This window comes from Oxyura jamaicensis, chromosome 19, assembly GCF_011077185.1.
Source record: "Oxyura jamaicensis isolate SHBP4307 breed ruddy duck chromosome 19, BPBGC_Ojam_1.0, whole genome shotgun sequence".
NCBI lineage: Eukaryota > Metazoa > Chordata > Aves > Anseriformes > Anatidae > Oxyura > Oxyura jamaicensis.
In genome coordinates, this window is record NC_048911.1 from 7,675,033 (window position 1) to 7,703,009 (window position 27,977).

At 33.5% G+C, this 27,977-nt stretch overlaps 4 protein-coding genes across 17 annotated transcripts in view; 2 read left to right on the forward strand and 2 right to left on the reverse strand.

Annotated features, from left to right (window-relative positions):
* The window catches only part of TRPV3 (transient receptor potential cation channel subfamily V member 3), a 34,724-nt gene extending 32,561 nt beyond the window's left edge, over nucleotides 1–2,163 (forward strand). For all 3 annotated transcript variants that reach the window (XM_035342990.1, XM_035342989.1, XM_035342992.1), the window contains one exon: nucleotides 14–2,163. In XM_035342990.1, coding sequence (XP_035198881.1) covers nucleotides 14–108 — 95 coding nt within the window. In that variant the 3' untranslated portion in view covers nucleotides 109–2,163. The remainder of the gene's footprint in view (nucleotides 1–13) is intronic.
* Nucleotides 2,137–18,387, reverse strand: ASPA (aspartoacylase). 5 transcript variants are annotated; one of them, XM_035343013.1, is made up of 7 exons: nucleotides 18,371–18,387; nucleotides 10,058–10,320; nucleotides 7,452–7,647; nucleotides 6,140–6,233; nucleotides 5,235–5,342; nucleotides 4,174–4,283; nucleotides 2,137–3,626 (listed from the first exon to the last, which is right to left on the reverse strand). In XM_035343013.1, exons 2-7 carry the CDS (start codon nucleotides 10,294–10,296, stop codon nucleotides 3,414–3,416), a joined length of 960 nt encoding a protein of 319 aa, XP_035198904.1. In that variant the 5' UTR covers nucleotides 10,297–10,320; nucleotides 18,371–18,387; the 3' UTR covers nucleotides 2,137–3,413. The 5 variants fall into 5 exon arrangements, with proteins under 5 accessions (XP_035198904.1, XP_035198899.1, XP_035198902.1 ...); XM_035343008.1 differs by lacking the exon at nucleotides 18,371–18,387 and adding an exon at nucleotides 11,973–12,091; XM_035343011.1 differs by lacking the exon at nucleotides 18,371–18,387 and adding an exon at nucleotides 11,510–11,691.
* SPATA22 (spermatogenesis associated 22) lies at nucleotides 12,817–27,973 on the forward strand. 8 transcript variants are annotated; one of them, XR_004755292.1, is made up of 10 exons: nucleotides 13,555–13,691; nucleotides 14,170–14,262; nucleotides 14,612–14,692; nucleotides 15,424–15,478; nucleotides 15,611–15,706; nucleotides 16,482–16,836; nucleotides 17,155–17,284; nucleotides 18,149–18,246; nucleotides 27,665–27,763; nucleotides 27,868–27,973. XR_004755292.1 is itself a non-coding variant. In XM_035343002.1 (9 exons), exons 2-9 carry the CDS (start codon nucleotides 14,220–14,222, stop codon nucleotides 18,819–18,821), a joined length of 1,050 nt encoding a protein of 349 aa, XP_035198893.1. In that variant the 5' UTR covers nucleotides 12,817–12,956; nucleotides 14,170–14,219; the 3' UTR covers nucleotides 18,822–19,202. The 8 variants fall into 8 exon arrangements, 7 of the variants coding, with proteins under 7 accessions (XP_035198893.1, XP_035198897.1, XP_035198895.1 ...); XM_035343002.1 differs by lacking the exons at nucleotides 13,555–13,691; nucleotides 27,665–27,763; nucleotides 27,868–27,973 and adding exons at nucleotides 12,817–12,956; nucleotides 18,630–19,202; XM_035343006.1 differs by lacking the exons at nucleotides 13,555–13,691; nucleotides 27,665–27,763; nucleotides 27,868–27,973 and adding exons at nucleotides 13,172–13,304; nucleotides 18,630–19,202.
* The window catches only part of LOC118176196 (transmembrane protein 211-like), a 63,242-nt gene continuing 56,784 nt past the window's right edge, over nucleotides 21,520–27,977 (reverse strand). Inside the window, exon 3 of the mRNA XM_035343015.1 lies at nucleotides 21,520–23,774. Within this exon, the coding sequence (XP_035198906.1) occupies nucleotides 23,548–23,774 (227 nt within the window). The 3' untranslated portion in view covers nucleotides 21,520–23,547. The remainder of the gene's footprint in view (nucleotides 23,775–27,977) is intronic.

The following is a 27,977-nucleotide window of genomic DNA, read 5'->3' on the forward strand; positions in this document are numbered from 1 at the left end:
CACTTTTTTGCAGATCCAAGCAAAGTTCAAGATAATTCAAGAACTAATAGCAAAACAACCCTGAATACGTTTGAAGAAATGGATGATTTGCCTGAAACTTCTGTTTAGTTGTTCTGTATTTCATATGTGGATGCTTTGGAGGTTAAAAGCATCAGAAGCTGATGTTGAAAGCTTTTTTAATATTTTGGACAGCTGTAACCAGCTGGAACACAAACTTTCAGTGACATGGTCTGATGACTTTAACTCATTTAATCAGTGCAGCTATGCTAAAAATAAAATGGACTATTTCACTGGTTCAATTTTGAGCCTCTTAAAAACCATTGCTGTCCAAGTTTGTATGCCTATTCAAACTTGGATATAGACTGTGTACTGGTTAAAAAAGGTCAAAGGTGAGATATTTCTTCCTTTTGTGGAAAACTGAGATTTTTGTGATCCCAGTCTGATGTCTTTTGTTTTCAAATCTTTAACTTTAAACATACTGTATTCTGAAAAAAACTTAAGTTCTTGTCATGGAGAAAAGAAAGGCATTTCAATTTTGAAGACTACTAAATGAAGAATGTTATTTTGAAATAACAATGTTCTGGAAACATTTGCAGCTTTTGTATTGATGGTCAGTGTTACTGGAAGCTTTATCCCACTAAGAGAAGCCTCAAGTGGAAAAAATAGCCCCTTCGGATCTCATTAGCCTTGTGATCTGTTTTCCTGTGTATAATACCTAGGGTACAAATGTGGTCTTTATTCATGCAGATCATATGTGGATTTTTATTTGTTATTCATACATGTGCCTTCCCATTAAATAATAGGGCTTTTCCATACTGGTGAATCTTGCTATCACATTGGAAGTTTTCAGGTTTAATTAAATTAATTCCTACATCCAACCACTTCAGAAAAATGAAAGTCAGTATTTCTTCCCAAAGAAACAAAATAAGTTAAATGCAATATAATTGCAGACTTTAAAATTTATATATATATTTTTTTAATTCAGAGGACTGTGTAATGCATTTCTGTAGCACTTTTTTATTTCATTACTTGTGATGACCTAGTACTATAAATTATATTTTTTAGTTTTCTATTTGTGTATGTATAAAAAGAAATACTTGTCCTGTGTACCTTTAGATTTCAATTATTACAATATGTATCTTCATTGTTGTGGATTTTTGTCATATATTCATTTGGTGCCTGTTTTAAAGGTGCTATTTAGGAAACACTCAGGTTAATTCTGTTTTGTGTTTGAATGATAATATGAATTGCATTGGATTCTTACAGCTAAGCCTGAAGTGCGCAAAATGGTCCAAAAAACTTTCTTAACACAGAAGAGAACGTGAGGGAACTCTCCATCGGAAAGGATAGTGCAAAGCTATTTGCAGGGATGGTGAACATTTTTCTCGCTACCAAACTGGTCTTCTACAGATGTCCTATCAGGCATTTGCTACGGTGTATGGCCCGGATGGATGGGATCAAGTTGAAATCTTCAGATGCTTTTTTACAGTGCATAGGAATTCCAGGGGAAGGACATTCATGCGTATCAATATACCGATGTAGTATCTGAGCATTGTTTGACCTTCTTAGTAGGATATGTGAGTATGAGAAGAAAAAATCCTATCTTCCAGAATCTTTCATCTCTGCTGGCTGATTTTTCATGGAAACTGACAACAAAAAATATTGTCTTAGGACTATGTAGTTCTGTTTGGATGCTTTTGAGTGCCAGTTTTTGTATGAAAAAACATACCTCATCACATATACTCAGGAACTGGAATAAATGAGTCTGAGCTGTACTCCATATTGGTATGGATAGACTTGTCACTGAAAACAACTTCAGATGTCTCTGCACTGTACTGAGATCACTCTGTAGGCTCAGCCATAAAACAGGGAAGCCAAAAAATCATAAGGAACGTGCTGTAGCCATGTCCAGGTACAAAGCTATGTGATATAACTGAGGAAAGGGGGTGGGTGGGCAGGATTGTTTCTAAAAGTTCTTCACTGAGAAAGTTGCCTTTGTGGCCATGGAGTCCTGCCACATACCAGTTGTCTCCTATCTCAAGGCTCTTATCAAGATCCACTACAGCAGATCAGTTTGTACTTTTTATACAATATTTATTTCAATATAAAGAAATAAAATGTACTTCAATAAACATCTCATTCTGTCCTGTATTTTAATTTTATTTCTCTAAGGTTACACAAAGGAAGCTAGAAAGGTTTTTGGCTTAGTGGTGAATAAGGAGGACATCACTTTTTGAAGTATATACTTTAGGGGTTATGTTGGTAACGAATCATTTAGTAAACGGCTAATTATTGTGTGCTTTCAGAATTTATGCAAAGTTCTTAACATTTTTTCTGTCTCTGATTATTGTCAAATACATTTAAAACATCCGTAAAAAGTTAATTAAATCCTCATTTTCTTCTCTTTTTCAGCTAGTATGACAGGCTTTCTTTCTACAAATACAGAACAAGTCAGTCTCGAAATTCTGAGAAGTCTCCCCATACTGATTTTCTTAATTTCCATTCTGAGATAGTCAGGTATGATTAGTGCATTGTTCTTCAACACAGCCTGCATAATTACCTAAATCCTGCCTTGTTCTTTGAAACCTTTCAGGGCACAACATTTGATGTAAACTTTATTTGGAAATGTTACAAGTGGGAGGTGGAGATACCTAACACAGTAGGTGTTTCAGACTACTGGTCACTTCCTAAATCCAACCACATTTTGTCTTTAAAGATAAGTCAGAAACAGCTTGAATTAATCTTGTAGTAGTTTCAATTTAAACAGTGTTTGATTTTAAAATATTTTTTCTGAAATTATGTTTTTAGCTTATTTTATGTCTTCATAAAAACAAAACCTAAGGCCTCCATTTCAGTGCAGTAAGAGCTAATAACATATGCAGATAATAAAAAAGAATTTTAATTTACATCCCCTTTCAATGTCTCTTTCCCTCTAGCTTATTTTCTTTGTCTCACATTTTATACAGTTTATCTGAGCAATTCTTTTCAAGGATCACCCCATTTTAAAAACTGTTGGTTACTGGATGTTTGGGCTTATAAAGTAAAAAATTGCTGTATTTTTTTCTCTATCATGTAGTTTGAGGGGTTAACATTTACTTTCTCTGTAATTCTGGATAGATGCTTTATAGCTACTCATCAATATATCTTGTACATGGTTTAATCATTTTATATAGCATGAACTATCAAACTTCATAAAAATATTATTTATATCTATAGTAATCTATTAGAACAAGTAAATAGTAGCCATAATTAGCATTATGACATCTTTCATCTTAAAAGTTCTCAACAAGGTTAATTAAATTACAATTTAAAATTAGATTCTGCATATATTTAGTCTGTGAATAACTACTGAATGGCACTGAATTTCACAGAGAAGAAATCCACTATTTTTAAGGATAACTTGTAAAAAGCTTTCAAGAAGTGTTCCGGTCTAAAACTGAGGATCTGATGTGTTCTGCAGTGAGTTCCATTTTGATTGTTTTTACAAAAGCTTGTTTCTTTTCATAATATGCAGCTTCATTAATAAATGTTGGATAGACTGTACAGTCCCCTTTATATGCAATTACTTCTCCATCAAGGGTTAAAAATAGAGGATCACCGTTGTTCAGTGGCTGCCAATCTTGATCCTTAGAGAAAGAAAATAAATAGGATATATTTACATGAACATTAAAAAAAAAAAAAAAAAAGTGAATTCTAAATTTATGCTCAATAATTATATTCCCTACAGTTGATGTCAAAAGCTTCTAAAAGAATTCATTTTAATTACATAATGTTGGGTTTCTGGGCCTCATTTTCAGGTTTGTGTAGAATTAACTTACTGGTAAAGGTGAACTAAAGGCAACCATGTATGCTCACAATTGATTAAAAAAGACCCTCACTTTAGAATTCAAAATTAGATTTACATTTTAAAATATAAGCTATCCTATTGTAATGTTCTTTTCAGTTTTTTCAAAAATGATTTTAGATTCAGTTATCTACAAATCAGTTACTGAAATACTGTCTGACCTTAGTGATAGAACTTATTATAGGGAAGATCTAAAGTATTCAGTAAACCCAGTGGCAATATTCTCATTTTCAATATCTTATTTACTATTAAAAATATACTATAGTGCAGCAGGAGCTACACAGGAATACTTATAAGATGGTGTAAATGGAAACTGCTATAGAATTTACCTGCAGTTTAGGGTGAATAATAGCAATAACTTCATCATTTTTATTCCTGGGATAATCTACTTTCTCCATTATTTTATAAACCTCAATTGTACATGGTGGAAATTCTTTTCCTAGAAAGAATAAATGTGGTTTAATGTCAAAATGAACAACTGACTGTTAAAAAGAACAATGCATTACTTATTCTCTGTAGAATGACTTAAATTATTAGGTTGTACATTGTCAAGGTTTGCACACTAGTGATTAGCTTATACATCAAAAGTGTGTCTAGTTCCAGGTCTTTCTTCCCCTAGAATCCAAGTTAGACAAAGATAATCATGTCGTGTATTGTCGCATACATAGCCCTGATCTAAATTTGATCAGTGGTGCTGAAATGTGGCCTTTCTCTATATATTTATAAATACTTGTTTTGTAGATGAAGAAATCGCTGAAAGGCCTATGTTTGGTAGTGTTGCATAATACAGAATGGTGTCAGTGCTGTTTAATCTTTACAATTCCAGCACAAAATGTAGATTCCGACATGCACAACTAAATTCTTATCCTTCAATTTCCAAATATAGCCTACTGACAAATGTACTCCAATAGAATTTTCAACGTTTATTTTTGTCAGTATGTTTTAGATAGTACACAGGTGTACACAGGTAATAAGAAAAATCTTACAAGATTTCTTGACTGTAATTCGAGATAATGCACAGAAAATATGTAAATTAAATACCTCCTTCTTAATTTATGTACACAGTGTTCTCAATGTACGTACTGCTACACAAATAGTTAGCTACTATTTCAGATTCTCAAAGCAACTTTAAGATCAAGTACACTTATTGAATCTTTGCAAAGGGGAAATACCCTCAAAGCTACCCAAAAGAGCTATCAAGAATACTTCGGAACTTCTTCTGATGCTGCAGTTAGGTGATCTAGACAACACCTCCTATGCATCCCCTTCAATTTTACTTGTTTAGCTGTAAAATGTTGTAGCTCAAACTATTTTATTTTTTAAAAAACTACTCTCTTGAAATAGTCCACTGATGTGACACGGGCTTTTATTATTTCATTACTTACTCTACCTTCATTAAAAAGTTGAACAAAATCAAGGCCGTGTTTGACAATCTTCCTCATTTTGTCCAAAGTGTCAGCTCTAACAACACCTTGTGGCTGGGGACCCACCTCCACACCTGTTCACAGATCAGGGAGATTATTAATATAGCCATAATAGATCACATACTTGGACTACAAAGGAAAAATACATGTCTGATTGGGTCTGTGTTTTATGTTTAAGACAAACTTTAAACTACACAGTTACAGGATTTTGGAAGGCAAACAGGAAATTTAGCTCATGAATAAGGATCAGTTCAAAGAACCATATGTACATTTTTGAGTGTGCTCCTCGGGTAAGGGAAATGGTCACTACATATGTTCATTTCTCTTACTCTTTTTTTAAATTGTCTTTCCATGATGCATTTTAGAGAACTCACTGTTTAGTATGACAGGCAAAATAATGTGTTTTTATTTTTTCCTTTTACCTATAGTTATGGTTTTGATTCCATAAATCAAAAAGTTAACAACTTCCATGTAGAAAATCATGTTCACCTTCCTTTATTACATCATCTTTTTTTCCCTTCTTGGCTAGCACCCAATGTTTTAGGCAAGGCTTATTTAGAGGAATTAAACATTTCTTTTCAGAAGCTGTTACTTCTTCCTTATCCTCATACATTATAAATATTTTCTGAAAACAGTGGGTTAACTAAATTTATAAGTTTCCATCTGGTTTCTGTATTTTGTAAGCCAAGTAAAAATCAGTGCACTTTAGAAGAGAAAATCATAAACATTTGATTTGGTAAAATACATTGTCAAACAAATAGCTACTGGTGATCAGAGCACACTGTATAATGTAACAAAATGATGATGTGAAACAGACATTTTTTATATAATTTCTGTTGGGTTAAAAATGGTCTTTATTTTTCATATTTACCAACAGGATGTTTTGCTACAGATCGGGTTGTTGCATATTTCAAGTTAGGATGTTCAATCAGCAGAACAGGACAGCATTCTGGAGCCAAAGCATTCTGTGGAGATTGTTTTAAAATGTCTTTGTTATGCAAATATTTTTTAAATGTTGTACCACAAAAGACTACTGATGCAGAAGTGATTTACACAATGTGTTCAATATGTTGCCTTTATTTCGTGGTGCTCAAAGAAGTAGGACATCTTTAGAAAACATACAAAGCTGTATTTGTTGGTCTTCTTTCCATTAACTCATGCCAGGCATGGTCCGCTGAACTATGCTGTCTCCTAATATAACTGAACACAGTGCTGGTCTTAAATTGCTAACAGGAAGAAAAATCTACACATCAGTGTTGCAGAATTTATAAGCAAAATACTTTAAAGCAGATTTCTAAGCAAATCTTGTTGTTGTTATTGCTACACTTAAATTCTCTTCTGGGGACATGGATTGTGAATTAGGCCTTTATTTATTTATTTATTTATTTTGAGTAGAATCCTATTTTTGACATGAAAGCCTATTTCAGGCCTCTATTCCAATTACTGCCTACTATTGCTCTTCATATAATTTTAGCCATAAACGTTCTATACCTTCAAATGTTTTATTAAGATTTAAATTAAGATAGATCAAATCGAATGTTAAAATATGCCTTGCTTCTAAGGTAATCATCATCATCATCATATAAGTGCACATCATTGGCCTAACCTTTATTTCTTCACTCATTGTCTAGGTCACCAATAGCTTCAACCAGATTACTTAAACCAGCACTTTTGCAAACCTCACTTCACCGATATTTTTCAGGTGCAGGAACAGCGGAATCAAATAGGTTTCAAAAACATATTACTATTCCTATAAATAGCGACAAGGGGAACATTACTTGTTACCTGGTTCCATTAGTTTTTCCATGTCTTTATTTCATAAAATTAATGTTTAACTATTTAGTATGTGTGATGCAAATTTATTTAAATTCCTGACAGATCAATGTGGCATCAGGTTAAATTACATTTATTTTCATAGATTTTATTCTAAGCATTACTCTCTGCCCATCAGTCTTACTAGGACTATTTTAATACATAAAGATTATGAATGAGGTCAAATCTGAATTACCTGGTATTATAATAAAATTATTAATTATCTCTGATTTTAAAAATCCGGAGTGATTAAATATTTTAAACAGTTTTGCAAAATAAAAAATAGAATATTTAAAGAAACTAAGAAATAATATATAGTAATACATTGCAAACAATAATCTATTTTAATAGTTCATTTAAATTAGTTTTACCTTGATATAATGAAACATTTGAATTGTAAAGTCATCACTGGAGTTTTCAAGAATAAGGGTACCACCCATGTTAGAAGTGGTGTTGTGAAGGTCAAAAATAAGGTCATAGGCATCATCACTACCTTTTGGACCAAATATCTGATTGATTTCCTGAGCCCTTCTCACTTCATATGGAATATCTTCCACCACTGTCCTGCTGTTAATATTAGTACAAAGAAATTAGTAAACTCATTCCATGGCTTTACAGTCAACAAAATACGTATATCCTTTTCTTTTCACTTTAATTCCATAATTGACTGGAGTTGAAATCACCTATTTAAGTGCCTTACATAAAACATGGTGTTTGTGTTTGAAGTGAATATGATTGTTAATGAAAAACAGATCTTACTATTAATATCTCGTGCAGATTTTTTAATCTGATTTTAGCTATAGACTATTTACTTCTCTCTTATGTCATTACATTGTCTTCTTCTATTCCATACATCTCAAAATTTACCTCCATGCAGAAAACTAACCCCAAATTTATCAACAACTTAAGCCACTTCTGAGACTGAATCCAGCTTCCACTGAAGATGGTATTTGGACATTGGTTCATGCCCTTTTGTCGTGGACCTCAGTTACAAGGTCTTTCATAACCTGATTTCATATATTCTTGTGTTCTGATCAGATTTTATTACAGCCTGTTGTTCTGAGTCCTCTTGGCCTTCAAAGCTCACAGAAGATTTTGCTACCTCCAACCTGTTCTTCCAAAGTTTTAATACCTTCAGTCTCAGGTGGCTCTATCTGTAGTAGACTTTAAAAATGGTCTTGGCCTAAGGAATGGTCTGAGATCATCTGCTTCTTGTCTTTTTAGGGGATGTATAGGAAACTGATACACGATGCCAAGATACCTTACTTACATATAAACAGTGTAAAAAGCTGCTGCAGTTCAGACTTGTTCTGCATACACAGCAGATTTGGGATTGTTGTTAGGTTTGGGATGCTACCCAAGTACAATACAGAAACACCTAGTATCTTTTGTGCTAAGTTCAGTTTTCTTTCTCAATACTTCTCAAGCTTTGTAAGGTTTTAATTATGTAAGAAATACTGCTATTAAGTTGCATAAATAAAGGTTTGTTAAAAACTGGCAAAACACCTTGCTAACTGCACAGATATTTAAGCATCAGAAGAGGTTGCTGAGGAAAATTATGGGATCACCTCTGCTGAAGTACAAGAAATGGCAAGATAATATATTGGGAATGGTGACGTGAACTTGATCTACTGATGGGATGTGATGTGGGTAAGAATTCTTACTTGAGCCTCTCAAGCTTCCTATTTTTACAATTCTGTATATCACAGAATCTATCATTGTATTCTCTAGTTTTTTGCAATTTGAGGTTCCTTCACATAAAACTGTTAAATACTTCTTGTCGAAGCCAATAGGACTCCCACCATGTAGTATCAGGATTTCCCTCTCCTTCTGACTTTGTAAAATCATTTGCAGTCTTGAAGGGTCTGCACTTAAAGTGATCAGGTGAAAATCATTCAAATATATTCGCTACTGCACTACTGCTGTAAATGGACTGAGTAATTTAATAGAATATGCAAAGGAATATTATTTTTAAAAATGATGTCAACCTGCAGGTGTTAATCTGATTTTTTTTTATAAGTGTCCTGTGTTCAAAGCAACCTTTTTTTTCCATATGTTTGTCCTAAGTAAGCAATTAAAAGAGTGTCCTTAACATTTCTGTGTAATTATTTTAAATCTAATTTAATAACCAGCAATAAAATTGTTAGATGACAACCAGTTGAAAAAGCATGCAGGATAAGAATATCCTTGATTACAAAATAAACGTGATACATTTTTCTTTCAGTGATATTCATTTTCACCACTAAGACCTTTCTGATACATAATTACCTGTTAAGCATGCAACTATACCAAGCATTAAAAATGTTTGGTTCATACCACAAAGTACACCTCTGAAATAGATGTCTCGAAAGCAGAGAAATATAAAATCCCATTAAAAATATGAAATCAATTACTACTGTACAGTATAGATTGTAATTCTCCAGTGTAAGGAGTCTGTTAAATTATTGAATTTTTTGCTGATCTTTTTGCCATTGATTTATTTCTCACACCTAATTTCAAGTTTTCATCTTTTATTATATGTAACTGAAATTAAATTGTATCCCAATTTATATGCCACTTTTTCAGATGATGGGGTCTACATTTAGATTGTGTCATGTTTTCACATATCCTATATTACTGCAAGTATAATTGTATTCAGAAGAGCTCCAGAGCTTCATTGCACTAGAAGACATGAGAAATAATGACTTTACACCTCAGAACAGCAATACTTAAGGTTGCACAAACACAGCTAATCTCATACTAATTTAAAATGCTATGTTTAAGACTATGTGTTGGTTTGAGACTCATTCTACTAGTGACAAATCTAAAATGAAACTCCAATTTGTTCTTTTTGGGTTAAAGGTCAATAATTTAAGTTATGTGACTTTACAGATAAAATAGTAGTGGAACTTGTGTTAACAGTTTAATCTGGAAAAGAAGCACCTTACAATTTTAAAAAAGAGAAAATTAAAACAACAGGAAGTATAACTATTCTTACCCAAGATTATCAGGGTCAAAAACACGGTTCAGATCACAGTCGATGTATCTAGTACACTTCTTCACAGCTCTTGGGTTGGTAAGAAATGGTTTCACTTCCATTCCTGTTCTTTGAATTTCAGCTCCATTCTCTTGCCAGTGCTTGACCAAAAATATCCCTGATAATTCATTACCATGAGTTCCTCCAAAGATAGCAACCCTTCTGACTGGAGGTTTATGAACAACAGAACAGGAAGTCATGCTTTTCAGCAGCTCTAAGAATTGCTGAAAGCAAAACAGAAAATAATGGTAAAGTAAAGCTTGTGTCACCAATAAAAATAATAACTTTTTTTTTTTTTAATAGGAAATTATTTACGCCTGTTTAGGTCAGACGTGAACGAAGCGAATTAACATTTCTCTACCAGTTTCAGATTCCTGTTGTGAGGCGGGGAGTTGCTCATCGGACTCTCCTCCCTCTCAAGGAGCCCTCCCCTTCATTTACCATATTTAGTAATACCTCCAAGGCTGGTAATTGTACTGTTAGACAGTTCAAAAGTTAACTTTTTCCCGGCTAGCTCTATTAATATGTGATATATAGGTAAATAATGTGCTAAGAAAGTATGAAGAAACTTTTTAAAATGCATTCTTTGAGAATGTACTTAAACATCTAATATTTTTGCATTGCAAGCTATGGGTAACAAGTATATTCATGTGTGTTTTACATTAAATAAACATTACAGTATACAGAGCAGAATGATATAAAATGAGAAAAAAATATAGTAAAATATGAATCATATCTTGGCTCCAGATCAACACATAATGCTGAAACATCAAGTACTTCCATCTAAAAAAAACAAGAACAGCTGAGTTCCTCAAAGCATGTTGTTGCTTGTATGACCTTTTTTTGTTTTATAACATCTGAAGAACAATGATCAGAACAAACACTATCTGAAATTAAAGTGCAATATACCCACAAGTCACCTAGTATTCCTGGCTCTAGTTCTGTCTTGGGATCTGCTAACACAGACCTCTGTGACATTGAAACAACTTGGTGATGAACCCTTTTAACATCTGCAACCCCTTATAAAAAAAGGAAATCGATACAGACCACAGTGGGACAATAGTTTTCTCCCCCCCAAAAAACTTAGTCAACAACTTCTTCCACTTCCAAAAGCATTCAGGTAGGATTTCTGAAAGGAAACTTCAGCTAAACATTTAGAAAAAGGATCTTGATTACAACAAACAAAGTCTTATTGCTGTAAATGACAATTATTTACAACTAGTATCCAGCACGTAATATAGATATAAAAATGTTAAACTGTAAGGGATTCGAAAATGTTTATCAAACAATTCTATGTTATTTAGGATATACTCCAGTAACTGAGAGAGTATTTGACTAGTATCTGTGAGAGGTTTTATAACCCAGGTTGATAGATTATATGTCTATGAAAACAAAGCTAAACATAGGACTTACATAGACAAGTTCTGTCAGTCATACACTTCCTAAGAATGTTATTCTCTACATTGCAGCTTATGTCTGAACCTTACAGCAAGTTAATATAGATAGACTGCTTACTTTGTTGCTGTATGACTGTTGTAGGCTGTCTGCTATTTAATCACAGTAAGTAATTTATTAAGCAAAGCAGTAAAGCTCTATTTTACAGCACTGGACAGTCTGTACTGTCCTTTGACCTTGGTCTCTTTAGCGAAGGTGCCAAAATGGCTATTTACATGCTGCTTGAAAAAAAAATGACTCGTGCTCTGAAGCTTGGTTTGTTGAATTTGTTGAAACACCACAGCAGTTTGAAGAGTAAACGGCAAAATTCAAATATGCAGTGCTAGAACACATACTGTATCTCTCATTGCTGATGGTGCTGAAATGGTTATAATTCATTGCAAAATGTTGAATGAAATACAGAGATCGTTTGTGCACTTACCTCACTTAACATGCAAGAAGTTTGTTTCCTAAGAGCTCTCTTAGGACAGATACAGTGCATTTCCAAAGGAGTTTAGGAACTAAAGCCATGGAAGCTTCTTTTATACCCTTAGAGCAGCTAACTTCCAAAGAGTTTTTAACTCCTGGTCTCCCGGGACATTACAGACACCCATGAATATGTGGCATAAATGTAGACACTTGAAATGTTTTCAGTTTTCTGATTTCCCTTTTTCCTTTGCTTTGCCAATACTTGCATTTTGACAGTTATGTAGGAACATACTTGGTTTATTAAAAATTCAATATTGTTTTTATGTATGCTTTTTTTGCAACAAGAGTTTTGACTTAGTTTATGACTAAGGAATGGAGAGAATAAGTTACTAATGACAACACTACATTTGCTAATGATTACTTCATTTCCACTGACGTGACCTGATCTAAAACTCAGAATCACATGAAGCTAGCAATTTAAAACTGAATATGCGTTGATCTGAAAGCTAAAATTTAACACAGTAGCCTGCCAGAAATTACACAGTTGCAAACAGCTGTGTTAAAAACCTAGCTTGAAGAATGGAGGTAGCTTTATTTGTAACCATGCTCGCGTTCACCATTTGTGGATATTCAGCTCTTGCCCGGGGTTCTGCGAGCCCCAGACACGTGCGTTGGTACTCGAGGGCAAAGATACCTAACTAAATCCTAGAGACACCGATTTATTTTTCCTATATTCTTACTGAACGGGGATGAGTTCCCAGCCCTGCCGGTGCACCCAGGGCGCTCAGTAGCGGCCTCTCATGACCACCAGCGGCCGTGGCAAGGAATCGGCTCCTTCCCGCCCTTTTGCCGCCTCGCGCCTCAGCGAGGGCGTGACGGTTTGGTCCGTTACTTTTGGCGGGCTTCACCTCAGCCCCAGCCCTCAGCCCCTGGGCAGTCGTTTCTGTTCGTCTGCGAGGGGTGCTGCTCGTGTGAAGTTCTGAGGAGGCTTGCCTCGGTATCTCCCCTTACCCATCTTTAGTTTTACTTTATTATTATTATTATTATTTTCTTTTTCATCTTCAGGATTAGACAAAAAGCAAAGCAAGATAATCTGAAATCTTATACAACACAAAAACTGGCTTCAAAAGCTGAAATGTCAGGTTTATGGGAGTTTATTTGACAAGTGTATTATTTATTAATGGTCATTAAGCTTTATAGAGCTATCAATGCATTTTAAATATAAATTAGGTAACAGCAATAAAGTGGAAGCTGCTGGAATGTCATGTGTAGTTAGTGTGTATTACAGAATTAAAGAGTAAATTGATTCAGCTGTAATAGATACTTGGGCTTAATTCTTATCAAGGTATGTAACAGCTGCATACAGTTAACTGCCAAATCAACTAAATAAATACAAAGGCAATGTTTTATGTTTTTTATGCCTAAGTATGGGGGTATTATTCATATGCTACTAAAAGTGATACAAATCAGTAACTGATAGAATAGCAACAAACGCCACACAACAGTCTTTGTAGTATCCCCAATACATACAATAATATATGGATATTTATTATAAAAGTACTTTAATCAGCAAGCAAATATAGTAAACTATCCGTATTTAATATGCTAATTTATATTATTTGGTCATAATCTTTTAAAGAATCTTTGATAGTGATGGTTTTTGATGTGTGAAATATTTTCTCTGAGGAATTTGGTGAAAGATTTTAAGTCTGTACAATACAGTACAGAAAAGGTTGTGTTTTTTTGTTTGTTTAAAGCATGACAAAAATCTACATAGTATCTCACATGTAGTTAAATCATGAGGTGTTTTTTTTCAAAGCAATATACCTTGTCTTTGTATTTTGTGCCAATGCTTAAGTATTATTAGGATTGTATCTACATGAATTCAAAAATGTTCTTTATGTTTGAAAGTATACTTACTTTTAAATTCAAAAGTGAATTCAGTATTTTTTACAACAAGCAAGTAACAGAGAATATAATTTTTACTGCAAGAATGTAAGAATTTGGGTCATTAATCTGCAAAGACCAATTGCATGCTATTTGTGTACCTGTGAATCCTATAAATTTGGTTCAAATTCTCGCACATTATAGGTTTATCTCAAGTGAATAATAGAATTATACAGAGAAAGACAAACTGTCATAAAGTAATGAAAATTTGAATGCCTTTACAATATGAATTAATTTACTTTTTCCATGTACCTTTCACACAGCAAATTTGAAGTAATCAGTACAGTGTTGCCTATTAAAATACAGCACAGAAATGAAAAGGAGTTTATCTGACACTTCAACTCGCACCACAGCAGGTACTATTCATTCTTTTGTGCTTTACAGTCCATGAATTGTTATGCTTATATCCTAGAACACCATTTCCCAAGTAGAATTTCTATGTTATTACAGCACAATGCAAAATTTTGGAGTAATGGGATTAGTCAGTAAGTGAAGTGTTTAACTCACAGACTGATTTGGCAGGATTGAGGTCTAGGGATAAAAATTCTCTGAAGCAATATCTGGCCTATGTTATGTGTTTATGAAGTATAATTCCTATGGATGATGTAAATTAAAAGAATTGTTAGATAATTACTATTTACGTTAGTTTAAGTATAGATTGTATATCCTTTTGCTGTTGGTATAACATTATTATTTTAATTTTAGGTTGTTTGCCTGTACCTCTTTTCAATCAGAAAAAAAGAAATAGACAGCCCCTCACTTCAAATCCACTTAAAAATGAGACAGGTACCTGTTCTATGACTTGTACTTAGGACTTTTCTCCCACGTCATTGTAAATAAGATATATATTTTTTTAATGGATCTAAATACAATTAAATGTTAACTTATTATTATTATTAAACTAGATATTTTATTTATAAAGAACTATATGCATCCTTTATATTTATTTCTGAAAAGTTCATTATGTAAGAAATGTCCTCCAGGAAGTTCCTTTCTCCTCTGTACAAATGAGCTTTTTTGCTTTGTGCCTAGAAGGAGGTCAACTCTTTGTGTGTTAGAGAATGAAGTAGCACTGGCATTTAAATGGAGTCTCTTGAAACTCTGACCTTTTGTTTTCAGTTTATTTCAATCAAAATTCAAGCCTTGTGTTACACAAAGAAACATTTATAAGATGTCTTTCTTGTAATTGAGAAGAGAACTTTTTTCAAATTGCCCTTAGAAAGAACTATGCAGAATTCAATCTTTATTATTTTCATTATACTTTACTTGAAATAAAAATCTCTGTGCTAATAAGAAATGTCCAATGTTTGTAAGTCAAGCATTATCTGGAAAAGCAACTTTTCAGAAGTTGCCTTATAATTTTAGATATCAAAGGATCACCCCTCACCTCCCTTTTTTTCCCTCCTGAGCGAGACTATGTGTGGAACATGAGGCAGATAAAGAGTGGGAGGCCTAAGCAGACCTTTCAATCTTTTCAGTTTGTACATATATTCAATCTTTTGTCTTTTGATAATTAGGCTGGGGAAATGCAAAACCAGAAGTAGCTGAACTACAGAAAGCAGTGAATGATGGGTATGTAAAATAGGATTATTTGTTATTTACTGATTTTATTTGGGTACTATCTATTAGTTTCACAACCTATGAGCCATGTGCCTGTCTTAAAGCTGCTACTCTGTCACTGAAGTTTTAACTTATCTTTTAAAGCCAAGGAGAACATGAGATGGCTCTTTCCCTTATGAAACGACCAAATGCATCAAATTCTAATTTAGCAAATGCTGGCAAAAACTTGTATGCCTGCAGGTTAGTGAAGTCTTTAATTTTTACTACCCTTATCCAAAATTATTTTTATTCTGGTGTGATACACCTTGCATTATTCCATATTCTAGTAGCATTCAGAGAGACCCTTTTAATTCTCAGGTCATCACCATAGTCCTAAATAATTACATTCTGATGGAGTATCTTTCCAGTGCACCTAATGAGGCCTAATATATAGCCTTTTTATTTTTTTATAATTTTTACCATAATGGTTTCATATTGACAAAGTACTCAAGTATGTGTCTAAATCTCTGGGTTTAATTGGGATTCACACAAATAATTGTATGAGGAAAGGGGATCATCTTAGAGCCAGGAGAGAACTTCACAAGGAGAATTCTAGGAATCATTTATCAATAGACTATCGATAGCTTCTATCAGTGCACATTAGGTCAACTATATATGGAAACGTTCAATCAAAACTTATGAGTTATGAGACTTACGGAAAATAGTAAATCTCAGATCAAGTAAGATCCCTCTGTAGGACAGTTTATTTCCTAGCTTGGGACTACAATTTTTCAGTCATATTAAATTCATGTATCAGTCACATTGAATTCAGTGGGATTTAAGCAAGTGTGTAATCACTATTCTGTATATGGATAAATTTAAATATATGCTCAAATGTTTATTATTTGAGTTTAAATATTTTATGGATATTTAAAACTGAAACAATACAGAGATTGCTTTTATATACTGCAATTACATATCTGAGTATTCAGAATAGGTATTCTGATACTGAATTGTGTCTTATGTTACACTGCAGGGTAGAAGAGAAGACTCCCAGTTCTAAATTTTGGAACAGAAATGAGTATACTCCTCTAAGTAACAGAACAGATCTAATATCTGATAGTGGAACTATTCGAAAGTTTGAGAACCCTTCAAATACTTTGAAAGCTGTTCAGCAGCAAAAAAACCCTGATAACTGTAATTCATCTCAGCATATCAAAACAAGAACAACTAACCAAACATATGCACGTACAGGACAATGGCCAGTGAAACCTAACACTGTACCAAGAAGTCTGCAGGATCATGGTCTGGCATATAAATTTAACTGCAACAGTCAGCAAAGTAACATGAATGAAAAACAACTCGATTGTGTTCCAGAAGACAAAATTCAGGTAAATTTATGGAGAGAGTTAATAGAAAGATATAATGAAGAAAACCGTAAAGAAAAAGTTGAGGAAAGATGAGGCTTTCATCAGTCCTACCAGCCTTAATAAACCCTTGAGTCTTTAAAAGTTTGAAACTGAGATTCTAATATTATAATAGCCTCCAGTCCTCAGCATGATCATACACATTGGAAGGGGTTATTTGTATAGTCTGAACAAATACTGTAATGTAAATATCGGATATATAATAATATTACATAAACATCTATCTGCCTTTTAAATTCTGTAAGTGTGTATCTCACTTGAGTTTTCTTCTTCCTCTGAAAGGAAGTTTCATCATCTGAATTAAAACCTAAAGAAAAAAGGAATTCTTTGCGAATCATATCTGCTGTCATTGAAAGTATGAAGCACTGGAGTCAATATGCTTACAAAACTGCGCTATTATTTGAAGTTTTAGGTAAGTGTTATAGGTTGTGCTACAACCAATAACAATGGTAGGACAACAGCCTAGAGAAACTGTGTTATTGACTGTTAAGGAACAATATCTGAAATAATTAAGAACGCAAAATACTAAAATAATTTTCCCGCTGCGAGATCTACTCAGCTATCAAAGGTGATTGAAATAGCAGCAAAATTATTAAAATAGTCATCCATCAACATTTAAGCTCCTTCTACCCTGTTTGTTTGCTTTCCTTGTTACAATACATCCTATACATTTTCTTTTTTAAAAAGAACCTTCTGTAGAGGGGTACAGATTTACAATAATCTTTAATTAATCAGGGAATAAATTCAAGCCTGGAGTGCTTCTAAATGAAGATGACTTTTAGCGTGTTTCACTTTGCATTTTAAGTGACGTTATCTGAGAAATGAACATGACAAAAGATGACAACTGGCTAAACGCTTTAAATCAAGATGGATAAAAATATACAATATAATGGCATCTCAGAAACTGTAATTTTGACAAGGCTACAAATATTTGTAGTGCTTAAAGATGATTTGTAAATGAGGATCAATAAAACTTAGAGAATTTAGTTTTGGTCTGATTAGTAGGATAATAACCCATTTACTATGACAGTTGTGAGAATGGCATTTCATCACTCAGTTTAGACAGACTTCATACACAATTTTACTGTAAAGCCCATAACTTGTATCAGAACTTCCAGTGCTGTCAGCACGAATTGTGTGGTACGATGCTGACGCTGATTTATGTATCTTTGTGTGGGAAATGTTGTCTTGATAATTTTGTATCTTATTTATTTTGTATCTTATTTAGTACTGCTCTCATGTTTACATCACAGTTTGTCATTGCTATATGTTGTAGGCACACTTGATTCTGCAGTCACATCTGGAGCATATGGAGCAAAGAATTTTCTTTTGAGAGATGGAAAGGAGAGTCTGCCTTGTGTTTTTTATGAAATTGTAAGTATTCCTACTCCCATACATAACACAGACACCACTACCTACAATCCCTTTTAAGAAGTTAATAGTAAACTGTTCTGATGAAACAAAGTTACTGTGTAAAAGGAAGGCTAGATGTTTAGACCTTATTGTTTCCAAACTGTTGTAGAGCAATAACACAACCACTATTTAGGCATCCTCAGACTTCTGTTTCACCAAAAATATTTATGATGCAGGTGGGACTTTCAGTTCAACTCCTAAATAGTTGATAATAGCAAAAAAGCTGTTATAAATTCCTTCTGTGTTTGATATAGTCATCAGAAATCCACTAGCAACCAGATATTTTGAAAGTTTTCATGTTAGAAAGGTGTTATAATTTTTTGTTTATTATGCTTTTGATGAAGGACCGCGAGCTCCCAAGACTAATTAGAGGTCGAGTGCACAGATGCATGGGAAGCTATGACACAAAAAGGAATATTTTCAAGTGCGTCTCTGTAAGACCAGCAACTATTCCAGAACAAAACACTTTCCAAGAATTTGTTAAAATTGCAGATGTTGAGATGACAGCATATGTAAAAACAATGAATGAAATTTGAAACAGTTAAAATGGTTGTCCGAGACCCATTTTCATTTCCCACTATCAAAAAGGCTGGACATCCAGCATTTATCCAAACTAATACTGAAAATGTGATTAAACAATTGCAAATATTACTATGCTATGTTATCCAGCAAATGTTAATGACAATGTTTTGTTTCCACTATTACTCTTCATAGTTCATATTTTATAATTATCTGTGCAGGTTTTGTTGTGTAGCTGATTAGATTTTACTGGAAAAATTCTGAATTAAAATGTTGAAGTTGCTTATATGTACATTATTTATATAGACTGTTCCTGCTTAACTAGGATGAGTCAAGTTTTATTTTTTATTTTTTTGGAAAGAAATGGACTGTTTAATCAATTTCATCAAAAACAAAAATTCAACATCCATGGATCTTTTTCACTGTGAAAATCACAAGGAATACCTGATTAATAGCTCTTTTGTCTGTTATTCCTAGTGGATTCAGATAATTAAAAGCAGAACTGGTTGATTAGTGACCAGTCAGTGAAGAAACACTTAATAGCAGAACTATCTTTGAGGCATGAGGAGAAATGAGGCAGAATCACAGGTGGCTAAAGGGAATGGAAAATTATATCTCCTTTTCAGAGATGCCTAAGTGTGCAGGAATTCTCAAATAGGTTTTGAAAAATTGGGCATCAAGCCCCTGCTTCTCTGAGACAACTCTGTCTTCCCAAGTAAATCATCTACAGACAACTGTTTTTCACTGTTGGTAGTGTTTGTTTGTTTGTTTGTTGCATAGAAACAATCAATTTAGACTTTTACCAACAATTTGCTGAGTGAAATTTTATTTCTATATTTTTTTAATATCTGGGCATTTGCAAATGCAGGTAATTGAAACAAAACCACAAACCTGACTCTTTCAGTAGTTCAAGTGTCTTAAAAAATGATATCAAAACTAATTCAGATTGCTATTGCCTTTTATCTTCAATTTTTAAAATTTCCTTCAATACCTATTTCAAAATGTAGGCTGTATACTTACTTTAAGTATTTGTTTGGTCAAAGTTTAGTAGCTAACAAACATCAACAAAGTTCTGTTAGGCTCTGTGTAATTGCATTAAAATTGCTCTTTGGCAGAAAGTATGAAGATAGTATATTCCACTTCAGTTCCAACTAATGGGTTCCCTTTCCTTTGCTGAATAACAAAAATATGTGTAGAAACTCTTTTAGAAATGAACATAATAGACACTGAAGAAAAATTTCACAGGATACAGCTACATATTTTAGGTATTCGTATGGTTCCTGTTGTTATGTTATCTGATTATATTTTTCTTTAAAAACTATGAATCATTATAACACCTGTATAAAACAGCAACATACCTTAAAGTTGTAGGGACATTGTTCAAGGACACATAGGAAGTTGGAGAGAAATAATAACGTAAATGCAGGACTTCCTTTCCTTTGCCATAGGAACATCATCTGAGGGATTGACTGTGTACATGTTTGTGTCTTTGCCTTCAAGCATTGATTTTCATAGATTATTCCTGCTGTTTCTATTTCTTTTTCTCCTTACCTTAATAACGTTGTACCAAATCTGTTGGGAATTTATTTTTGTGTGTGCTTTGTTTTTGTTTGTTGTTTTTTTTTTTTTTTTTTAAAGAAAAGATATCAAAATACTGAACAGTGTGTTTTTTTTTTTATTATTATTATACAGTGTTGGCAATTGGAAATTTCACATTTAAAATAATTGAAATATTGTATCCAACAAGTCAAATACAGAAAACAGTTAATATTCTAAAAAGGAGCCAGCTAATCAACGCAGAAACACATTAATGGAAAATACAGCTTTTAGTTACACTTAAAAAATTATATATATTTAGAATAAAACTTGAACCTGATCCCAGAATTTTTTTGACTTTTAACAAGAAAACGCTTTACACAGTTCAACTCGCAGACAGTCTTTATTTAAAAAAGTGATCTGTCAGTGTTAGTGCATGTATTGTTAGCAACACCCTCTAAATCTGTCAGTTGAGGAACTAAAGTCACTAACTAAGTTTACTAACTGTAGTAAGAATCATTTGCGTTATCTCTTCGTTCTGTGCTAAGCTTGTTCTGAGCATGGATGTTTAAAGGAAAGTTTTTTGTCTATCCAGTTGTAAGGGTGATATACTTGATTTCCTTTATATATTATAAAATTATTAAAGAAAGTTCCAAATGGAAGCATTAGTTTAACTCATAAATGGTGAAGAGTATTGCAGGAAGTAGAATTTGACAATGCTCACAACAGAAGAGTTTGAGTTTTAAGAAGTAAAGGATTTGGTACAGCGGTGTTGTAAATTGTAGGACTCCATTATAACAGTAAGTCAAAGTTACAAAGGAAGCTTGAACTATGGGACCAGACCTGCAAGTGTGTGTGTAATCAACATCACACAAATGTAGTCCTAATGATTTTAGTTGATTGATGGTTTCAGTTCTGCATATGTAAAAGTTATGTTAATAAGCAATGATAGGAATAGATCATTTGTGTCTACTAAGTATGTTATGGATGTTAATAGAAATCTAAATTAATTTTACTTCCAGTATTTAGATCTTTGCAAGAAAAAAATAATTCTATTTTACACTAACAAATCACTTTTCTAGTGAAACATTAAGTGACAGTCGTAAACATTACACAAAACAGAAAAAAAAACTACATAATACAGTTTATACACATTACTCAACATTTTTCAGTTGTTGATTTTTTTTTTTTGTATCCATATTGATCCTGTCTTGTATAATGGTACTAGTGTAAAGGCACAGGTTGGTTAGGAAAGAAAAGCCTGCCTCTCTGTCTCTCTCTACTTCATGGTGATGATCTTCTTACCTGTTGTTTGCTATTCCTCACTTTTCTGACTTTTATATGAAAATTATCAATTTCAGTTACTCTTTTAAAACAAAAGTTTAAGACATTACTGAAAAGCACGTTACTATACAGAAATGATGGAAATCTCTTCTGTTTATTTTAGAGACGTTCCTTCAACATACTTTATTAAATATTTGGAAGATAGAATTCCTTATTGAGAGCAAAGCCACAGTGCTCTCATTCTCTCTCATTCTCAATGTACTTAATTCTACTTTGAAATCTGTATTCAAAGATTAGTAATGGAATTTACTAAGTTTACGTGCAGAATTTGCCTTTAGAGTGCATGACGACATAACAACGGACCATTATCTTAAAAAATAACGCAATGTTCCATTAAAGTTTATAAGCATGAGGAATGTAAACTAGGCTATAGAAGTCTTTGACGTATTAAAATAACACAGTGATTGTTCTATCTGTTTGCATTTTCTTATACATCCTCAACATGTCTCTCTGTCTGTCCCTTCATGTACACTTTCCATGTAAAACAAACAAACAAAAAAAAACACAAGCAAACTAAATTCAGGAATTAGTTGGGCTTACTTAAGTGAAAAATAATAAATTTGATCACTTGTTTTTTGCCAAAATACAAAGCTGAGTACAGCTCTGAATTAAATATAATCTATCTTTTTATTAATAAATAATAAAAAATAAAATATGACAATAGAATTCAAATTTTATTTTAAATGAAAAATGTAACCGTGGGGTGAGATTAGAACCCAATGTTTTGCTTAAGACAATCAAGTGCACTTATTTCAGTCCTTGATAGTAATGAATCAAATGCTACCGAAGGAACTAGACAGGTTTCACATATAAGCCCATGAAATATGTCCATGTGCTAGTTCTGACACAGAATCAGATTCTTCTTAGTTGTTGTGTTCAGTAGCATTTTTGTTGTTTTTTTTTTTTTACAATAGTGGGATCTTAATATGAATAGAAATACTAGAACCTAGTTAATTCTGGCTTATATTGTCACTACATACAAGGGCTATAGGGCACATACATTTTGTAAACACAGGTTTTTCTTTACAGACTTAAAAACAAACAAAACCAAAAAACTTACAGTTCTCATAGTTCAAGTCATTTTGTAAAATTCCACATAAAGTCACAATCCTAAGAAATACGGATTTTTTTTTGTCTTTTTTTGTTGGTAACCTGTTATATCATCATGGAGCCCTTAGAAGTAGTTAGATCACTTTCTCTCTCTGCCTCTCTGAAAAAAGTCATCTAAAAGTGATCTTCATGAAGATGACTGTAAATCTTGACAATTAGATTGGTATTAAAAAGTGTGCTGACAATTTACAATATGGAAGTATTACTAATACATCTAGACTAAAAAGAAACTTTTTCTTGTATACAATTCTTTTTAGTTATCAAGCTTAATTTTAGGCCATGGCTACTAGTAGTCCTTTTTCACTAATCAAAATAATTATAACAAAATATCATTATCAGTTTTAAAACTATTGGGTTCATAAAAGTTTTGACATTTAATAATATATAAAAAGTGAATTGAAGCTTCTAAAAAGACTTACGGTTTTGAGACACAAATGAAATTGTTTGGGAGGTAGACAGATGTTTTGAGGATAACAGATATATATATATATTTTGTCTAAGGCATTATGCCACTGTATGTTTAGAGCAGTAAAAAGGCTGCTGATTAATCTTAGTTCGATTCCAGAGTGTTCGCTACTTATATGTACGGAAGACTATCAATGCACTTTTGGTCTTTGTGAATCTGACCTTTTCTCCCATCTTCTTTTTTTTTTTTTCCCTTCTTTCAGCAATACAGCTAAATGGAAGTGCTATAATAATTTCTGCCCATTGCCCGTAGACAGGAATGTTCTGTTCTTAAACAGTAATAAAATACTATAAAATAGTAGGTATTGGAGTTGGAGATATGTGCTCTTTTGGTGCATATTTTGCAAAGAATGGTAAAAAGACAGACAGCATGACCCCAACAATTGCCAGCATATACCCCCATCCAATCTGGCAGTCTCCTGCATAGTAGATGTCTGAATTCTCACAGAATCTCTTCACAGTAGCAGAGTTGAAACCAAAAGGGTAAACCAAAAGCCCAGAAGCCATTATGAACACTAGAGAAGAGGAGAAAAACACAGTTATTATTGAACATTTAATTCCTTTGAAAAAAATCCTTGTTTTAGAAAAGCAAATGTTATGTTCAAATCAGTGGGAAGAGTTATAGATTAAGAAAGAACCTTTCAATTGTCATATTGTTTTCCTTTTCATAATTACCTCTGATGGACAGCAGTGTCATAACATGGCAGCAGGTTGGCATTGGGATATTTTTTCATGAGAACTGTTGCCCATTATGTAACTTCTGGAACGTTGTAATAAAGACCATTTAAAAAAGTAAGATGATTCAGATACAATGGAATCCAGAGGAGAATTCCTAAGATTGTAGATTCCAAACCAGCCTGATTTTCTTCTCAATAGCATTTTCAGACTTGAAACAAACAATTACTTTGTTCTGCCAAATAAAAACTGTTAATGAAAGAGATTAAATATAGTTGTTTCAGATTCTGCTGATTAGGTGCTGATAATGTAAGCACTTTCTTATTATTCTCAGTATTAAAAACTCAATTTGTTTTTAAAAAAATCCTGCATTTGACCTAAAGATTGTGAGGTGAAGAACAATATAATTTGTCTTATTTTTATTTGGCTTTGAGCATTAGAATCTTTCAGAATATATATATATATGAATTTTCTCTGTAAATCTGAGCATTAGAAAAGATTTTCAACCTAGGGTTGTAAGCTAAAAAATTAAGACCTAAAGTTCCCATTTTATCTAGTTTTGACAGCTTGGGTTTAAAACCATAGAATGAAAATAACAAGACGTGCTGTAGAATCTAGAGTTTCAGTGTAAATGCACAAATCTAAATTAAGAGGAAACCAGTGAGTTTTATAATCCCTAAAGCCAAATACACTAGCAGATTAATCCAGTGTATAATGAGGAAATGTATCTAAAATACAAGCAAAGCTTAAGCTACCTCTTGATGTTTGAAAGCCAGACTTGCCTCCTGCAACTACAGTGTGTACTATCTGTTAGTTTTTAATAGAACTTCACAGATTTTAGTCTTTAATGAATACATTTTTTATTTCAATAACATGGTTTATGCAATTAATGAACAGTAGAACTACTTTTCCAGTTTTGAAAATAAGTCTGTCAAGGTGTAAATCATGGCTCTGATAGAGATGCATTAGTTCTGGGTTCAATGCTCAGGGCCTTGTTTTGTCCACCTTGGAAGTCAAGAGGGGCTGACTGAGGCCAATATGAAGGCTTATGCCATCCCAGCCATTGTATATACTTCTTGTTTACAAGAACACTGAAAAATTATTATTTTAATTTTCTTTGTTTTGTGCTAATGAATTACTGCTATAATTAAAATCTGTAGTGTATTTTAAAAGGCTTTATTTTATGCTTTTTAGAAGGATAATTATGAGGCAGACCCTATTCTGAGCTCCTATTCTTTCAGAATAGCATTTTGTTCAAATTCAAGGTGTATTATTAGTAATTCAAGAACAGTGGTAATCAGAATCAACCGTTACATTTGAGCTAATAGATAATTCATAACCAGCAAATATTTAATGAAACATTAAGATGATAAAACAAACACTACATACTATTCTCTGAATTTATAATTGCCTTTAAGGTAGGGCATGTGCATATTACTCCAATTATAATATTGAAGAGACTAAATCTTAGAAGTATCCACTAAAAACAACAATCAGTCATTAATCTTTTTTAATTAAAAAAAAAAAAACAACTTTAGTATGTTTGTAGGCTACTCAAACTCAAAAGGTTTAACATGCTCAGCTTGTAAAGTCCCTTAATAATTTGAATAAAACCTTTTCTTCTAGTCTTAAGTGGAACCACAGAGTTAATCCTTGTAAAAAACAGTCAGACCAAGAAAATAGAAATTAAAAGGAGAGAAACTGGAACAGAGGCAAACTGGCAAGTCTGTTTCCCTCTAGGGTAACTCTTGTAAGGGTACAAAGAGAAACCGCCTGCCAGTAAGTGGAGTTCTCTGAGAGCAGGTGCTTTTCCCTTGCTCCCACACCCACTCTCATTCCCTTTAAGCCTTTGTGAATGGTAAGGTTAGAGTGATTCACAACGAAAGAACACAGTGGCCTTCCCCTGTTTCCAGGCTTAAGGTGTATGAAGGTGACGATGCTACATGCAAGGTCCTGCCCAGCCAACATCTTCAGCACATGCCTTGCATTCCATGACATTTAACCAGAGGGAGCCCAAGATGCTGAGCACTGTACAATTCTTAGCAGCTGTGCTTGTGTGCTCAGGCTCTACTGTTAAACAAACATACAGAAACTGAAGCTAAATGCAAAGAAATGAGTTGTATTATGCAGAGCCACCTTAACTGCACGCATTAGACCACTTAAAACAGTACCAAAAAAAATGAATACAAAATGGAGCTAAACTAGAGGCATACACAACCCTCTTATCTAGCAAAGGTCACTGAGCTTTCCCAAAAGAAGAAAAAGAGCTAAGGGCCAGCACACTTCCTTTGTTCAGTAAAAAGTTGTGGCACACTTGCATGCCCAAGAAAATTCCTAGAGCACCATCTCTGTGGAAAGGAACACAGAAAACAACGCTGGAGAACAGAGAAGGACTTCTCCTAATTTTATTGTAAAGCTTGAATGTTAAACATCTAAGCTGAGCTATATACTAAACCGGTATCAACCCCTAGACCTATTTAGGCTGTAGCATTTGCATGTGGGCTCATACGGGAAGCGGAATAACATGCTATTGAAAAGACTGTGATGTAAAGTGGGTTCGCAGCATAGCCCCACTCAGAACCCACACTGCACAACTGCATAAAGAATCTTGAAACAGCCATATGGTAGAAAAACTTCTGTAAATGCTAGGGCCTTTTGCAAAGAAAGCAAATGAATTTTAAGAGAAACAGCTACTGCTCTAAGCAAGAATCAGGTCTAAAAGCAAAATTTCAGTTCATTCACCTTTTCAAAGCCAAAATAATCCACACATCTCATTCAGCTGAACAACTCATTATGCACAATTGGAAGTAATCTTTTTATCATAAAATCCCTTTGAACTTTGCTGTTAGAATTTGCTGTGTTTCTGCTAGAATCTCAGCCCTGCTGCTCTACTTCATAAATCTGTCCATGTATAAGTTTTCTTTTTTGTTGGGTAACCCAACTACAGAATTATTTTGAAGGTTGTGCTTTACAGTAACACTAATGTTTTGATTACTACTTGGTGCTGATGTTTTTGTTTTTATAGTTTGATTTAATAGAAGCAGGTTTTTTTTTGTTTGTTTGTTTTTAGGATAGAAATAATCTGTTGCAGTCGAATGTAATGTGTTCACATATCAAATGGGCTAAAAACTTACTCATGGTTTCATATCCTCAGGCATGTCACAGAATGGCCTCATTATTCTCATTTAGGTGCCCTCTTTCTTACAAAGGCTCAAAATATTGAATAGCCTGTTATTATCAGCAGAAGCCAAGCTTTCAGACATGGTGCTAATGACTGCTTAATGGTGCTGTCTATCAGCAGTGCAGTTAGCTGGGAGAACACACAAAGAAACAGTGGGACTCCATTTAGGCACCTCATATAGCACTTATGCCTCTGCACAGTTTTCCAACAACAAACATCTCTTTGAAAGGTGTCAGACTACAGCAGTGAGTGTGTATTGCCATTATACGCAGTGTAATCCCACTGTCATAGAAGATCATGAGAAGGCAAGAAAACAATATTTGGGCTTCTTCTATAGTATGAAGCATATGGAACGTAGAGCAGACTTGCTGGTAAAATGGATGGTTGGATTTCTTTTTTTTTTTTTTTTTTTTAACATGGCTTGACTGATCATTTGGTTCCTCAGACTGTTTTTTGACATTTATCTGCCATAAACTACCGTGTCTTGTTAGAAACATGCGTTTTTTTTTTTTGTTTTAGTATCTAACACATGGTATTTGTTATTGCTAGGACATCATCACCTGAGTTCTCACAGGCCACCGCCAAATGTCACAGCTACTGCTGAATGCAAGTCAGTTTATAGTCAAGTCCATGTGCATCGATTCAACTGTAAGTCACTTTTAATTTCTGCTTTCTAACCTTCTGCCCTGACAAAAAGTTACAGTCTCACTCTGTTCCTTTCTTGTCCTCTGTACTTCACCGGTGTCCTGCAGCCAGATGGCAACTGACAGTTTCTCCTCTGAAGGGTTTGCTAGACAAGGCAGTGCCCCTGGGCTGTGCTCTTGTGTGCTCTTGTTCCCTGTTGCACACCCAAGACTTTAAA